The sequence below is a fragment of the Diachasmimorpha longicaudata genome, chromosome 10, assembly GCF_034640455.1.
Source record: "Diachasmimorpha longicaudata isolate KC_UGA_2023 chromosome 10, iyDiaLong2, whole genome shotgun sequence".
NCBI classification, from domain to species: Eukaryota; Metazoa; Arthropoda; class Insecta; order Hymenoptera; family Braconidae; genus Diachasmimorpha; species Diachasmimorpha longicaudata.
In genome coordinates this window covers 3077679-3093342 of record NC_087234.1, presented here as the reverse complement: position 1 = coordinate 3093342, position 15664 = coordinate 3077679, and the positions used below count along the sequence as shown (strand labels likewise).

Sequence of the window (15664 nt, the reverse complement as noted above, 5' to 3'; positions counted from 1 at the left end):
TAATTTTTCTATCGACTTTCTACTAATTTTATAAACTTCAAAAATTGTTCAGCAGATGAAATGATGACTAATTAACATTCATTTGATGAGGACAACAATCGAATATCGTTGGACGTGGAAAATATATATTTTTCAATAATTCTCTTTCATTCATTCATTCTCTCAATCACCAACTGATTAAGACCATGGTGGGCTGATGGAGGTGGAAGTGTGGGGACAAATCTAGTCTTATTATTAAAAAAAAACAATATCATGAGGTATTGAAGAACACTGTTACGCGATTAGATAGTGATGGTTCTGCAGTGAAGATAAGGAGTTTCTGGTGTGTCTCAGTGCATTTTCATTATTCACACAAAATGTTTGATAATGTTTTTCCCACAAATGTTGTGACTATTTCATTAATTATCTTTCAGTTATTAAGTTTCGGAGGGACGCAGGATTGTCCAGAATTCGTGGGTGAGTACTTCCCATTCTTTATTTTATTTATCATTTTGATCATTCAGGATTAATTGAAAAAAAATAATTACACTATTTTTTCACCTATTTACACAATAATCTGATCTCATTTTGGAAGGATTGGGTAGCAGTTGCATTTGTTCCAAGTGTTATCCAGGTCTGGAGTGTTCCACGAGCAAAATATGTACTCAAGGTAAGAATATAAGGATCATCTGAATATTTGGTTAAAATTCCGGAACTATTCATAGTACAGAAATGAGTATAAGATTTATAGCTTAGTTAGATTATTCTTAAGACTTGAACAGTTTTTTTATGCATCATATTTTTTAGGGCGTTTTAAAATCATTTTTATTCCATTTTTCGCACATATTACTGATTCTTAATGTGTCTATTTACTTACAACGGTCAATAACATAATTTTTTTAAGTGACGTGCAACTCCAATGAATGGACGAACCTTCCCTGGAGGCCATCCTGCGAAGCAGATGGCACCTTCTCGGCGAAACAGTGCAAGGGTGACGAAGCCACTGGGAGATGTTTCTGTTACAGCCCGAAAGGAGAGAGAATTTTCGGGTGGTCCTGGTGGAAGGACGCCGAAAACATGACTTGTGGTAAAATTCTGTTGTTTTTCTATTTAACACCGAGGAATATAAAAAAAAACTAATCTCATCCATGATTTTTTCAAGCTTGCAGTCGAAGAAGAGCAGAGCTCAGAGCCACCAGGCCAGACCTGTCCCTTCACTGCACAGAAAACGGAAACTATGATGAGCTGCAGTGTGATAATGGTTTGTGCTGGTGCACCAACCCGAGAACCGGACAGCCTCTGGAGAGGATTTTCCCCGAATCCATGATGAAATACCTGACCTGTTGTGAGTCCTCCATCTCTCAAACCCTTTTTCCCACTGATATTATTTATTTATTTCAGATAAAGAACACAATGTTGGTACGCAGTATTTGCGACAGTGTGAAAGCAAGAGAATAGCTGGTCAGAAGATCCTGGAGCAACTGACTGCTCGGGGACGACTGTATTCATTCATTCCAGACGCACTTTGTGATGGTGATGGAAGCTATGGGCCTTTACGAGTTGACAGAAAAACGTGAATAATAATTCTACTGATTTTTAAAAATTTACTTTCATTCAATTTATCACTATCACCCGATAGACATTTCATGGTTTATTTATTTGTTATTGAGAGAATCATCTTGAGTAATTGTTGGCAGAGTATTTTGCACCTGGAAGGATTCAAGCAGACTTGAAAATTACCAGAATCCGATTGGAAACGTGAGGGCCATGAACTGCAGTGAGCAATTTAATTATTTTAATTAAGTCTCAGTCTTTGCAGTGTCAAGGGTCTGGAATTCAGACATTATTTCTTGGTATTTTTACACTTTTATTATTTGTTTAGTTACTGTGTTGTTTCAAATGAATTTCAGATTGTGCGAGGGACACAAAGATTTTTACTGACGAAAACATGGAGAACCTCTTATCCTGCGAAACGAATGGAAATTATGAGGCCCTTCAGTTCAGCAACGGACGTCCCTTCTGTGTTGACAGCGATGGCTATGCAATTTCGGGTCTTGGGGACTGGGGGGATGCAGCGTGTCCTCTCTAGGAAGCCTCCATATTTTTTTAAAATTTTTGCATTCCATATTTCGTTGTATGAGCTGAATTGTATGAGCTTTTAATGATTAGTTAATGAAAGTATAATTATTAGGCGAATAGAACCATTTATTCAGTTGACAAATGCCGAGAATTTTGATTACGATAAATATAAATTTTCAACAGGAAAATCAGGATTTTTCAATAGAAAACTTCACTCGTATTTCGATTTTTCTGTATAATTTATTTTCCTCATAATTTTTCGTGGAATTCCCTCCAATCAAATTTTAATTATTTGCTTCATTCGAACAAATTTGGTGACGGATTTGCAACAACTGCATTCATGTCATTATACGCAATCATTGACTTGCATTTACACTTGTGAGTTGAGTCCCAACGAGTCAATGAACGTGTAGTTCGCCCTGAATCCTGAGTAAACGTTGCTGCCATCACTCCTGAAGTGGAGATACATTATTCTTCCCCGCGTGGCTATCGTCGCCGAAGGTAGTGAGGCTCCACTAAGCGTCACCAGATCAACGATCCGACCCTCGTGAAATTCGCTGATCTTGACCCAATCATGAGTCGCTTCGGTTTGAAAGCCAGTGAACTTCAGCCTGATGATGTGTCCCGGTGGTGCCTGGATGACCCAGTCGCAATTCTCATTGTTTTTGTACGTAGCACTACGAGTCGGATGCCGGACAGTTCCATTGTTCTCCTTGAAGAGCCCACCGCACTGGAGATCCGTTGTCTTGTAGAGCGCCTGGAAGCCCACGTTTCCCCCCGATGAGGAGTAACTCTCGAGCTTCAGGAATAGAACGTTTGCTGTGGAATTAATGACACGCGATGGAATGAAATAATCAGTGCCACAGAATACGTCCAGCCGACGGGCAACGTCATCATCTCCGTCGTACACCTCCAGACGTCCACTGCAGCTGTCGGTGTCATTCCATCCCAGGTCAACGTGCGAGATACTCAAGGATATGGCTCTTTCGCGGGGCTGAATTATTTTGTAAGTACAGATAACTGATGATGGGTAACTGTGAGGGTAATTTGGAGATGTTATCAAGCCGTGGGGATCGGTTAAATCGTAGTCACAGATTCTGAAATCAGGGGATAGGAGGTTTATGAATATTAGTGACGCCATTAGGGGATTTGGTGACGAAGTGGTAAAATGAGATTAGTGAGGTTTGACTAGTGATTAGTTTTTGATGAATATCTCGAAATCTAAGGTAAATAGCGAAATTTTCATAATGACCTTTTTTATCGAGCGAATTGAGTACTCCAATAAATGTCATTAGAGAAAAACCGCTATTCCTCTTAGATTCGGAGTTATTGCCCAAAAACTGGACTCAAAGATTAGTCAACATATCTCGTTTTACCACTTCGCTGCGAAATTCATGATCACTATTTTCTAGGAAAACAGCATCTGCAGCAGAATCCCAGGAGATGTCCTAGCACTAGCTTATTCTAAGGTAGGAACACCGTCCTTGGTCAATTCATTAACATATCTTCCAAAATATATTTTTTTTGTTGGGGCTTACCTGTCCAGCAGCCATCGTGATTCTACTGTTGCAACGAGAAATAATAAACAACAGAATCTTTGTAAGTTCATTGTGAGTAACGGGACGGGAATTAATTTTTGTATTTTTATTTTATGGATTTATTTTTTAGTTTATGGGAATTTTTGGAATGTTCTTCCAATGATCACTAGCGAGAGTGTGCCTGATGATGTCTCGATTCTTTGATTTATAGAGTTCCTTATCAGGAAGAAACGGGACTTATCGCGTAAGTAATAGATTCCTGAGAAATGGGGAATCCATCTGACGTTTTTACAGTCTACATCGATATGATTACAATTCTGTTGTTATATTTTTGTAAGTAATAGTAAATAAAAATGACATATTTAGTTCGTCATTCTGCGCGACGTGAAATGTTCCGTAAAAATTACGGAACTCACAGTTCGCTCACCGATTACGGAATGGATTGGGAAATTTTACGCGACAGTATCGTCATTTTTCATCGTCGAGTCAGCGAAAAATTACGGAACTTTCAGGAAAAATTCCGTAGCAGTTTCGTAAAATTCCCGACAACTGCTTTTCGCTCGAGAACTTCAGTTACAGAAAATTAAAATCTCTTTCTAGTCCTGTCTGCGTCAACTCTCTGATCAATTTCCCGAATCCATTTAGAGATTGAATATTAATATCGGACCTGATGATCACAAAGATGAATCTACCGAAAGGTAACTCTGGCCATCAACAATATCAACAACGTCTATATCTAATCTAATCTAATTGTTAATCAGGTATTTTTTAATCCACAGGAGGATTATCAACAAGATAACTTTTTTGTATTTTGATGATTCATACCGAGATTGATTAAACTCATAACAAAGTATAATTAAATCACAAATTATACAAAAATCAAAATAAAATATTTTTTCAAAGCATAAAGCCCACGGGAAGGCGATCTTTGTACTCAGGCGCTTCAACGCATCTGTCTTTTCTGCAAATCTGCAACAAAAATTATCTTAAATGATTATTCTCAGAAGATGATCCCAAATGTTAATAGAAGACAATTTTTTTGCACTTACGTAGGGAATCCTACCCTCAGCTCTGTACGCAAGTTTGCAGATCAAACCATCTCGAGGAGTATCCTGCGGTAATTTGACTTTACCCACCTGTCGCTCAGGGTCGTAACAGTGAATCGGCTTCACGCAAAGCTTCTCACCTATCCTGTGCCCAATCTAAAAAATTTACAATTATAAGTCCAATATTTTTCTATTGACTCTAGATTGGACACTCTACGAGGGAAACCCCGCTTTTGGTCGTTCTTCATGAACCCCTAGGAATTGGCTGACGAGAAAAATCTACAAAAAATTGCCTTTCCCACTTGAAGAGCTTAGGAACTGATATCGACTTCTGAACAACAATTTTCAAAATTATGGAATGAAGAAAAATATTTCCAGGAGGGGAATTATTTTTTTCATGAGAAATGGAAACGCAGGTGAACAATCTAGGATTAATTCTATTCACTTGATATTTTCATTGTTATACTCGCCATTTTTGCAGTTTTAGATTTCAGATGATCCTGGCACAAGGTCTTTGCAAAGACAAATCGTATGTTCTCAGCGGCAGTTTGAGACTCTTCTGGTAGTAAAAAAAATTATTGTACACCGGGAAAAAACTTGAGTAAAAAATACTCGAAAGGTCATTCACGAAAAAATTACTAAATGATCTTTAATTTTTACGTAACGTTAAAAAAAATTACGGGGTGTTCTGTAAATATTGAGTGCCTTTTGTATAATTGTTCTCATGTTAAAAAAAACAAGTTCATTTGGGCATTAAAGGAACAACTATATGCACCTGATGTGGAGCTTGCGAGAGCGAAGATCGCCAGGAAAACGCAGAAAAGAAGACGCACAGTTGCCATTATGATTTTTAATTTAATAAGTCTCTTGTAACTTTGATTTTAAAGTGAGTTCACAGCCTCCTTTCTGGGCACTGCCTTCTCGGAGGCGACTGCAGATAGTCCCCGTGAAATTTTTTCACTCTTCCTCCGAATTCGAGAGATTGCGATAACCCTTCACCCCATTACATTCCTGATTACTCATAACTGCGTTTTGCGGGATTGAATAAATAATTATGTGGAGAGTATCGCTATGCGCTATATACAAATATTATATAAATTATTTAACTAAGTCCTTTCGAATGAAAACATTCTCTTTTCTAAATAAATTAATATAAATTTTCACATATAATACCACAAGTGCTTCAAAATTATCGAATATTTCCCGATAGATTCGTTACAAACAAATGAAGGAGTCAAGTTATTCAGGCTAAAAAATCACGAGTGCGAAGCACGAGTGATTTTTCCTGAAAAACTTGACGACTTCATTTGTATGCAGGGAACCTAGAGGGAAATATTCTATAATTTTGAAGCTCGAGTGGTATTCAGGGGATTATTTTTCCTATCCAAATTTCGGCCAAGAGAATTGTGCCATGACATGAAAAGAGGTTTATTTGGTTAAGTGTCGTTTGTTTACCAAAATATTCAAAAAATTATCGCATGTAATACCACAAGAGCTCCGAAATTATCGGATATTTCCCGATAGGTTCGTTGCAAACAAATGAACGTGTCAAGTTTTCCAGTTTAAAAATCACGAGCGCGAAGCGCGAGTGATTTTTCTGGAAAACTTGACGAGCTTATTTGTTTGCAGGGAACCTTGAGGGAAATATCAGATAATTTCGAAGTTCGAGTGGTATTCGGGGGATTATTTTTTGCATCCAAATCTTGGCCGATAGAATTGCACCATGAGACATAATTTTCAACGAATTGCCATTTAATCTGTCAGATACAATTGAGGGTTACTTCAACATTTGTTTTTTTTTTATATATATCAACATGCAAAATTTCCAGTGTAATTTCCAAGAATATCCGCTGAAATACCGTGTTGACTATACAAAATAACGTCGAATGGTGCAATCCTATTGGCCAAGATTTGGATGGGAAAAATAATCGCTGATATTCGAGGTAGGCTATACAAAATATCAACAAATGGTGCAATTCTATTGGCTGAAATTTGGGTGGGAAAAATAATCTTTAATATTTTTCTGAAGATTTTTTAAACTGTTTTAGGGATTTTTAAGTGAGATTTTTGACGACAGGGAAAAAGTGCCAATTCAAGTTTCCCGCAATCTTTGAATGGCCGTTGCAGGCCCGTAGCATCAGCAACCTGCAAGGTCAAAACAATTACTGGAACATGCACTTTACGATATTTAATACTGCAGTCTCGTCGGACGCTACGCTGTCGTCAAAAGATCGACGGGGCGTTGTCACAAGTGTTTACAATACATGTTAAAAGGTTCCTGACACTTCACGGGTAGTGTATTGACCTCTGACACGAATTACCGGCGGTGAAAGAAATAAAAACATCAGGGAATGGATCGCTTCAGTGACGTGCCTAGTGTTAAGACTAAGGACCTTGTTTTAAACGACGATTTGGAATTTTGGATGACCAGACTCCCGCCATATCTCAAGACAATACCCATAATACATCTTGCTATTCCCGGTACGTTCAAAACAAATCAATGAGGCAATTAATTTAATCTCATTCCTCGATTTTTTTCTGTTCATTTCAAACAAAAAATTACTTTGTCATTTGTACAGATAATGAAAATTGTTGAAAATTTTTTTTGGGCCTTTCGAAGCATCGAATTTTATCAATAGGTGATTGAGATACCTTCCGACTTAAAATAAAATTTTGCGCTCCCAATTTTAAGCCAAGAAAGGATTAAAAAATCTGTAAAATGGCTCAAATGATATGTTCCTTCAATAAAAATCGGATGAAGTAATTTAAAAGTAATCTGAAGACGATGAATAATTTTTTTGCGTCTAAAAACACGCAGTCGAAAGGCCCCTGATTTTGAGGAGAACCTAACCTCAAAAAGGAGACTCTTTCGAACCAAAAGAGCTTAAAATGCCATTGTCAGTCCTGTTTTCTCTCGGAAATGTTATTTTGTTCTTAACTGCCTTTTTGTATTATAATTCGGAGTCAAAATGCCACAGAATAGTTGATTATTTCGTGAGTTAATGAATTATTCATTTGACTTAGAAAATACCAACTCAGAAACAAAGACCATTTACATAACACCACACATGACGCACCTCATTATATGATCTAATACCCCTGACGAATGATAAGTGATAATGTTCGAGCCAACAGGTTCCCACAACACAATGACGTACACAATAAATCGTTTCAACGACGTAGGACCCGACGAGCCCCGTTACCTCCGTTTTCTGGGTCGTTATGTCTCCCTGCTGTCGAAACCGTTGATATTCAACTGGTCGGTGACCCAATATGATGGGATAAAGGCCCAGTTGACTGGGGGAGTTCGTTACCTGGATCTGCGTCTGGCAACGAAACCCAACGATCACCAGATTTATTTTCTTCACGGTCTCTACGGAGACACCGTTCCCCCACACCTCAAGGACATTTCCGATTGGTTAAAGGAGCACCCAGAAGAGGTGGTGATACTAGACTTCCAGCACTTCTACTCATTCAACCTGAATAATCACAGAAGTCTTGTGGGCATCATAAAGAATATCTTCGGGAGGAAGATGTGCCCAGTTTCTGGGCTCCTGCCAAGCATCAGCATCGACTGGATGATCAGCAGGGGCTACCAGGTGATCGTCATCTACAGAAATGAAATCGCCAGGATCGAGAGGGACGTGTGGCCCTCGGGACTGTGGCCGACCCCCTGGCCCAACACCACTGACAGTACTGAGCTGATTGCCTTCTTGGAGTCGAGGTTGAAAACTAGAATACCAGACGCAGGGTACGTCTCTCAGTGCCTGCTGACCCCTGACACCAAGTACGTTGTCAGACATCTCTGTGGAAGTCTTCACAGGGATTTGGCAAGCAAGTGTCGGGGTGTTACGATACCCTGGGTGGAGGAACACCAGCCGGGACCGGGAAAATTGAACATTGTCATCACTGATTATGTTTCTTTCAATAATTTCGAATTTTGTAGAGTTGTTATTCAGAGGAATAGGGAACTGCTGAGACATTCGTTGTCGCCATATTGGAGATAGTGTTGATTTTTTTATAGGGAGAGGGGGAATGGATGGAGATGGACGTTTGGATTTGCATGGGACAAATCTGAGAGATTCGATAGAATTTTTTGGTTGCTATGAATCTCTCGCAATAGACATGCCTGAAGGGTCAGACAAGTTCAAGATTTTGTTCGAAACTCTCAAACGCATTTCCTGGCTTGTAAAACATTTGTTTATTTTATGTACAATAAATTATGGATTTTATTTAACACCGAATTGTTCATCTGGTGCCTGGCGACCTTTATTACGTCATGTTAAAGACAATAAAAAATCTGAAACACTCCTAAACGTCCGAAGAATCTCCACTCATCAGTGGTATTGAACGACTAGAAAAAATTCTTCAGTAAAAATTCAATTTTTTCAACGATCTTAATGTTAAAAAAATTGATAACAAGTGTCCTGATGATTTACTGCACTCGGTATTTCTTTTGTTTTCTGAATTACCACTGCATTAATTGATCTATTTTATATCTGAAAAAATCCATTGACTATTTCTAACAAAAGGGAGAATTTGTTTAACAATTAATTTCTTTTGTATACTTGCAAATCGATTTGCTTTAGTAAAAAATATCTCGGAAAACTGATTCTCAATCAGTTATAATGGCCTCCAATGAATAGTGAACTGACTTAAATGCGAATGACTTCAGTCCAGTCTCTCGAGGATCGAAAAAATTAATTTTAAAACATGATCAGTGTAGAATTTACACAGCTCACAGTGCCTTGACCTTAAGCTGCTTCATTCTCGGAGCTCTCTTCTTCGCTAATCTCTTCTGCTCCTTCTCCTCCCACTTTCTCTGCTTGTCCGGATCCTCTTCCTGAAGTATTCTCTCCTTCTCAGCACGTCTTTTCTCTTCGCGTTTTGCGGCAGCTGCTTCTGCACGAGCTGCATGAGTGGATTTCAGGAAGGCTTCCTCAACTCTCAGACGATTCTTGTCGGTCTTGGCTTTTCCCTGGATTCCATGAAACGCATTTATTATTGATAATTATTGAATGTTTTTTGCTGTGAGAGATGAACGAAAATTTTTTCAGCTCTTTACCTCTTTCGACAGCTTAAATCTTCTCAATTTGTCCAGCAGATAAAATGACAGCTGCAATAATTGTTTCATTTTTTCCTGATTCTCGCCTGTGAGTAGTTTACCTTTTATACTGATGTTCAATCCAATGTGAAGCACTCGTTTGACATCTGGCATTGCTAATTGGCCACTCTCTCTAATTATCGCGGAGAATAAAATTATAGACACCATAAATATACAAAAATGGATAACGCAAAAGGTGTGATAAATAAAAAATAAATAAATACTCACTCCTGTTGTTTAGCTCCACTGAACTGATCGCTGATATGTATATAATCCACGAGCTGTGCATACTTGTTAATAGCTTGGAGGACCCTGGCATCCAAAATGGCACTGGTGGCCTCAGCAATCTCCGACATGATGAAAAACCCAGGAGGCAGTCCCACCTTCTCACCGGGCCTCTTCTCAGGGCAGTAAGTCGCAATGTCCGCAATGTCCCTGGTCAGGTGCATTGCTGTTTTCTTAGTGGCCACAGCGAGGACGAAGTTATCGGTCTCGTCCTTGGAGAGCTCAATCTTAATATGCGCCTGATCACTCTGGGGCCTCACGATCTGTGAGAGTACTGCCACCAGGTCCTGTCGTTTTATGAGCTTCAATTCAATCAACATAGAGTCACAGCCGACCCTGCCAGAGCAGTAAATCTCGTACTGAGACTCCGACTCCTTGACGAGACCATTGTCGTCCGCCTCGACGCTCGCTCCCGTATCACCCACGAGTGAGAAATTCTCTCGTAGAATTTTCCTGTTGTCCTGCAGCCACTTCTCGCAGATCCGGAGGTTCTTGGATCTACCAGCGAGGTAGTTTATGAAGTACACGAGGAGACCCGTCACCATGAGGATCTCCAGGTAGAAGCTGTCCCACCGGGCGCGCAAGTGCAGGGGCACTTTGGCTATGGTGAGGGTCGAGGGCTCCTCCGGCTTGCCGTTTCCACTCCTGGGAGTGGACTCGAGACCCTCGAACTCTTCCTCGTCCTGGGGGACGAAACATAAAATTAACCTGGGTCAGGATGGGATTCAAGCGGCTCCTTCTCTTCTTTAAAGTACAGAACAAACTCTAAATTCAATAGCGAAAAGCTGGGCCACGATTGAACATCGGGGAGAAATAAAATTTGTAAAAATCACGTGATTTCGTCGTCCAGATTCCGAGTTATTGACGACGAGCTTCCTACATAAAATATGACTGTCGTTGCAGCCCTACCTGGAAGTGATCGAACTCAGAATCAACGTCATCCTCCACAAGAGCGTCGTCCTCCTCGAAGATCTCCTCAGAGGGAGCGGCCGAGGGGGGAGATGCTGGTTTGAAGGACTCTACGGGTTTCTGCTTTTGCTGCTGTGTCTGCACATCGTCGAAGTCCTCGAATTCGGCGAACTCATTGTCCTCGAGATCCTCGTGGAAGTGGGCAGACGCCCAGAGGTTCGAACCCACCAGGAATATGTGCAAGGTCACTAGCCACAGCCTCATGGCTTTCTGTAACAGAGATGATGGGGTTGGTAAGTAATTAAATTGCTTTTATGCTGTGACAGTTTTGGAATTCCTCAAATAAATCCATTATTTTTTTAAATCATTTAATAATGCTCCAGTTAATTATTGTATATTGCGAATCATTTTTTAACCAAAAAAAAAATCCTCAATTCTGCTTATCAATTTAAGTATTCATTGATTGACTCTCAATTCATAATTTTCATCGAATTTTCCTCTGGAAAATTTTCCCTGATCATCATTGCAATTTTGAGGTTATTAAGAAAAAAATGTATCCTCATAAAAAATAACAGAACATTTGTTATTTATCACAACTAACTCACTGCTTGATTTGAATCACTTGATGTGTAAATAAAATCCTCCTTTTTCCGATTTCCACATCGATACTCGTGTAATCCCGTTAATTAGGCCGTTGGGTATTTTTCGAATAGATGTAGCCAAGTGACTTGCACGACACGAAGGCAATCACGGGACTTCGTGGTTTGCCACTGGAGGACTGTGGCGTAGCACGTCAGAGTTCAAACACCCACAGGCCAACAAATCAATTATCTAAAACCCTCAATCTATTCTCACTCCTCTCAAGTTTTTATTTGATTTTTTTTCATGCTTCTTCAGTTAAAAATCCTTCGCCAGACAAGAAAAAAATATTTTTTAAATTTTGGAGGACACAGAAGACCAAAAAAAAGATATAAAATTTCTTTTTTTCACTTATTAAAATCATTCAACAAATTGGCGATAATTTTCAGGGAATTCATTAATTACTCTGGCCATTTTGTGGTGCACTTTTATCGCAGTTAGGGATTCAGTTATCAGACATAACCTCATGACACGAAAAAATGAATATTTTCAACGTTTACCAATGGCTTTATTCATCAAAAAGATCAATTACAAAAAATATAATTTTCAATTATGCACTTTTTTTCCACCAAGTCATCAATAAAATGACACACCACGAGGGTAGCAACTCCTCCCCTCTGATCGATCACTGGTGGAACGCATGCGCAACGTCATTCCACACTGCTCACCAAGTCACTCCCACCTCTCGTCGCCCATCTCATTCGTAAATATGTGCCTGTGCGAGATGATGTTGTTCCCCCGGAGTGCACTAAATCCCTGAAAATACCGGCTATACCCATATACAATTCCCCCATCAGTGAGTGTCAAATTCTCCAGATCTCCCTGAAACCGAATTTCTACATTTCTAAGTGCGATAAAAATCAGTGGTCGTGTAAACCGCGAGTGTCACGATGACAACCGTTTGTTGAGAGCAATTGGACTGAGACAATGGATCAATATCACCACCTCAACCCGCAAACCTAACGTCAGTCACGTATGCCAGATCCCCCGAAAAAATTTAACAAAATATCTGAAGAATAAATAAAAGATGGAGAAAGAGAAAGAGAAGGATCAGGGGAGGCCCCCAAAGCGTAAATCGGCGAAGGCCCCCCTGATCTTGGAAGTGGGTACTCAGTGTGTGCAGGTGGTGGTGCGATGTCGTCCCATGGACGAGAAAGAGCAGTCGAAGAACTACTCAAAAGTAGTGGAGGTCTGTCCCTCCCGAGGAGTCGTGGAGATCCGCAATCCCCGGGAGGATCCGACTCGGGACAACACAAAGCTCTTCACCTTTGACGCTGTATACGATTACCACTCGTCCCAGCAGGACCTCTACGAGGAGACAGTGCGGCCACTGGTGTCGTCAGTCCTGGACGGTTTCAATGGCACAATATTTGCCTACGGCCAGACGGGAACCGGGAAGACGTACACAATGGAGGGGATTAAGGGTGACAGTGAAAGAAGAGGAATAATTCCACGTTCTTTCGAGCACATTTTCAATCACATAGGAAGATCGGAGAATATGCAGTACCTGGTGAGAGCTAGTTATTTGGAAATCTACCAGGAGGAGATCAGGGACCTGTTGCAGGCAGACCAGTCCCTGCGTTTCGAGCTGAAGGAAAAGCCAGAGTCCGGGGTCTTCGTGAAGGACTTGTCGTCCGTCATCTGCAAGAGTGCCCAGGAGATTCAGCAGCTCATGAACAAGGGAAATCTCAATCGAACGATAGGTGCCACTAATATGAATGAACACAGCTCGAGATCTCACGCCATTTTTCTGATTACAATCGAGATGGGATCGATGGGAGACAGTGGCATTCGTGTGGGTCGACTGAACTTGGTGGATCTGGCTGGAAGTGAGAGACAGAGCAAGACTGGCTCCTGCGGGGACAGACTGAAAGAGGCAAGTAAAATAAATCTTAGTTTATCAGCCCTCGGTAACGTTATCTCGGCCCTGGTGGATGGAAAGACATCGCACGTACCCTATCGAGACTCCAAACTCACGAGATTACTTCAGGACTCGTTGGGGGGAAATTCCAAGACGATCATGGTCGCCAATATTGGCCCAGCGTCGTATAACTACGACGAGACATTGACGACCCTGCGATATGCGAATAGAGCGAAGAATATCAAGAACAAACCGAGGATCAATGAGGACCCCAAGGATGCTCTGCTGCGTCAGTACCAGGAGGAGATATCACGGCTGAAGGAGAAGCTTCTGCTGAAGGGGACGACCCCCAGCAAGAAGAAGAGACGGTCAAAGAAGCGGAAGGACGACGAAGATGAGTCCGAGTCCGATTCCGCTATTGATGACATCAGAGAGGACAACAAGGTCTCCGAGGCTGACAAGAAGTTCATAGTCGAGCAGCTTAAGGCTGAGAAGCAAGAGGCTGAGGACCTGGTGTTGAGGATCAAAGACCTCGAGAGTAAGATGCTGTGCGGGGGAAAAAATATTATTGATCACACCAACGAGCAGCAAAGGGCGTTGGAACAGAGGGCGACGGAGATCGCTGAGAGGAAGAAACGAGAGGTGGAGATGCAGCAGAAGCTCGAGGACGAGGAGTCGACGACCCTCGGTGTCCGCGAGACCTATACAACCCTCCAGCAGGAGGTGGACGTGAAGTCGAAGAAGCTGCGCAAGTGCTTCGCAAAGCTGCAGGCACTGAAGCAAGAGCTCGAGGACATCAACGGGGAGTACAACCGGGACCGCAGGGAGCTCGAGGAGACACAGCACGACTTGATGAAGGAGCTCAAGCTCAAGTTCCTCATCATCGACAACTTCATTCCTGCTGAGGAGAAAAACAAGATCCTCAGTCGTGTCAAGTTCGACGAGGATGAGGACGCTTGGATAATCAAGGAGTCCTCTCCAACGGCTGTTGATCTCATCAAACGTCCGACGTCGGTTCCTGGCGCCAGGAGACCTGTCTCGGAATACGCGAAGATCGCACTGGCTATGGGAAAGGGATACAGGTACGCTGGGGAGAATATTCTTAATCTGGAGCTGGATATGCCGGCCAGGACTACTCTGGATTATCAGGGACCTGCCATTGCCCCCACGATTCAAGCTGTCCTTGAGGAAGCCCTCAGGGACGAGGGGGACATCGATGTTGATGCGGCCAGGCTCAGGACCCCAAAACCCAGGATTCCCAGTGCAAGGCAGAGACCCAGGAGTGTTGGGAAAATTCCTCAGATGCAGATACCAGCTCCTGTCTACCCTAAAACCAGGGGACTGGTGCCCAAGTAGAAAATCGAGATGTAAATAATGGCCATGTTGGGGCGGTTTTTTTTTCTGTCATTCAGAAATACGAGCATTTTTACGTTAGTTTTGCTATTCTATTGTTATGCATCCGCAGGTGAAATTTATATAGCTGTAGTGAAGTGGTAAGTTGACGTATGTCCAGTCTTGATTTTTGGTCAATAGCTTAAAATCTAAATACAATGGAACAATTTCCCTGATGACGTTTTTTCTCGGCGAACAATGATTTGATGAAATTCGCCATTTCTGGTATTTTTTCGATATTCAGAAAACAAGATTGGAGATAAATTAATACATGTTGTTGTACCACTTCACTGCACGTACTGAGCTTTGGCCCTAATCAATGCTACAAAAAATTAACGAGGGATATCTCCGAAAATGTGTTGATTTCTTCAATCACTTGAGATGTTGCATAATTTTTTTGATAGAAAAAAACTGAAGAAATGAATCAAAAATTGCTGAAGAATATTGGATACGTTTTTATATTGAAAATTGGTTCAATTGGATCATTTAAAAAATACGTATCGAATATTAGTCATTCGACTTTCATATTCAACAGTAAAAAATTCTGATATAAAACCCCAATCATTGACGTAAAATCATGTCGAAAATATTGAAATGCAATCCCAATAATTTCGTTACAAAAAAATTTAGGCGATATCCCCATAATTGAAGTCATCATTATGTTGTAAATATTCGCTTCTATCTGAAAATAATTTATTTAAAAAATTCTTTTTGTGATACCCGTCGATCTACTGAGATTGTCAGACTGAGATCACTGAATTAATTCCTAGCAATTAGCCCTCTAGTCACTAGAATGGAACCAAAATCACCAAATAAACCAACCACAGCTTCA

General features: G+C 40.9%; 6 protein-coding genes across 7 annotated transcripts; 3 read left to right on the top strand and 3 right to left on the bottom strand.

The window, feature by feature from the left end:
• The first annotated feature begins 252 nt into the window (after positions 1 to 252).
• Positions 253 to 2246, top strand: LOC135166769 (uncharacterized). The gene is made up of 9 exons (XM_064129329.1): positions 253 to 257; positions 304 to 322; positions 414 to 456; positions 575 to 649; positions 884 to 1066; positions 1142 to 1324; positions 1381 to 1552; positions 1677 to 1756; positions 1890 to 2246. Exons 1-9 carry the CDS (start codon positions 253 to 255, stop codon positions 2066 to 2068), a joined length of 939 nt encoding a protein of 312 aa, XP_063985399.1. The 3' UTR covers positions 2069 to 2246.
• Positions 2247 to 2278: 32 nt separating this feature from the next.
• Positions 2279 to 3789, bottom strand: LOC135166991 (CUB and sushi domain-containing protein 2-like). Its single transcript, XM_064129795.1, has 2 exons — positions 3597 to 3789; positions 2279 to 3155 (listed from the first exon to the last, which is right to left on the bottom strand). The coding sequence occupies exons 1-2, from the start codon at positions 3665 to 3667 to the stop codon at positions 2429 to 2431; spliced, it is 798 nt and encodes a 265-aa protein (XP_063985865.1). The 5' UTR covers positions 3668 to 3789; the 3' UTR covers positions 2279 to 2428.
• Positions 3790 to 4331: 542 nt separating this feature from the next.
• On the bottom strand, positions 4332 to 5791 carry LOC135166993 (uncharacterized). Of its 2 annotated transcripts, none has more exons than XM_064129798.1 (4): positions 5418 to 5791; positions 5113 to 5198; positions 4646 to 4798; positions 4332 to 4565 (listed from the first exon to the last, which is right to left on the bottom strand). In XM_064129798.1, exons 1-4 carry the CDS (start codon positions 5482 to 5484, stop codon positions 4494 to 4496), a joined length of 378 nt encoding a protein of 125 aa, XP_063985868.1. In that variant the 5' UTR covers positions 5485 to 5791; the 3' UTR covers positions 4332 to 4493. The 2 variants fall into 2 exon arrangements, with proteins under 2 accessions (XP_063985868.1, XP_063985867.1); XM_064129797.1 differs by having other exon boundaries at positions 5113 to 5201; positions 5418 to 5783.
• A 951-nt stretch (positions 5792 to 6742) lies between these two features.
• Positions 6743 to 8879, top strand: LOC135166987 (PI-PLC X domain-containing protein 3). Its single transcript, XM_064129787.1, has 2 exons — positions 6743 to 7123; positions 7778 to 8879. The coding sequence occupies exons 1-2, from the start codon at positions 6994 to 6996 to the stop codon at positions 8647 to 8649; spliced, it is 1002 nt and encodes a 333-aa protein (XP_063985857.1). The 5' UTR covers positions 6743 to 6993; the 3' UTR covers positions 8650 to 8879.
• Positions 8820 to 11204, bottom strand: LOC135166974 (PAT complex subunit CCDC47). Its single transcript, XM_064129764.1, has 4 exons — positions 10941 to 11204; positions 9975 to 10714; positions 9708 to 9879; positions 8820 to 9620 (listed from the first exon to the last, which is right to left on the bottom strand). The coding sequence occupies exons 1-4, from the start codon at positions 11202 to 11204 to the stop codon at positions 9381 to 9383; spliced, it is 1416 nt and encodes a 471-aa protein (XP_063985834.1). The 3' UTR covers positions 8820 to 9380.
• Positions 11205 to 12287: 1083 nt separating this feature from the next.
• On the top strand, positions 12288 to 15664 carry LOC135166964 (kinesin-like protein KIF3B). Its single transcript, XM_064129749.1, has one exon. The coding sequence runs from the start codon at positions 12607 to 12609 to the stop codon at positions 14794 to 14796; it is 2190 nt and encodes a 729-aa protein (XP_063985819.1). The 5' UTR covers positions 12288 to 12606; the 3' UTR covers positions 14797 to 15664.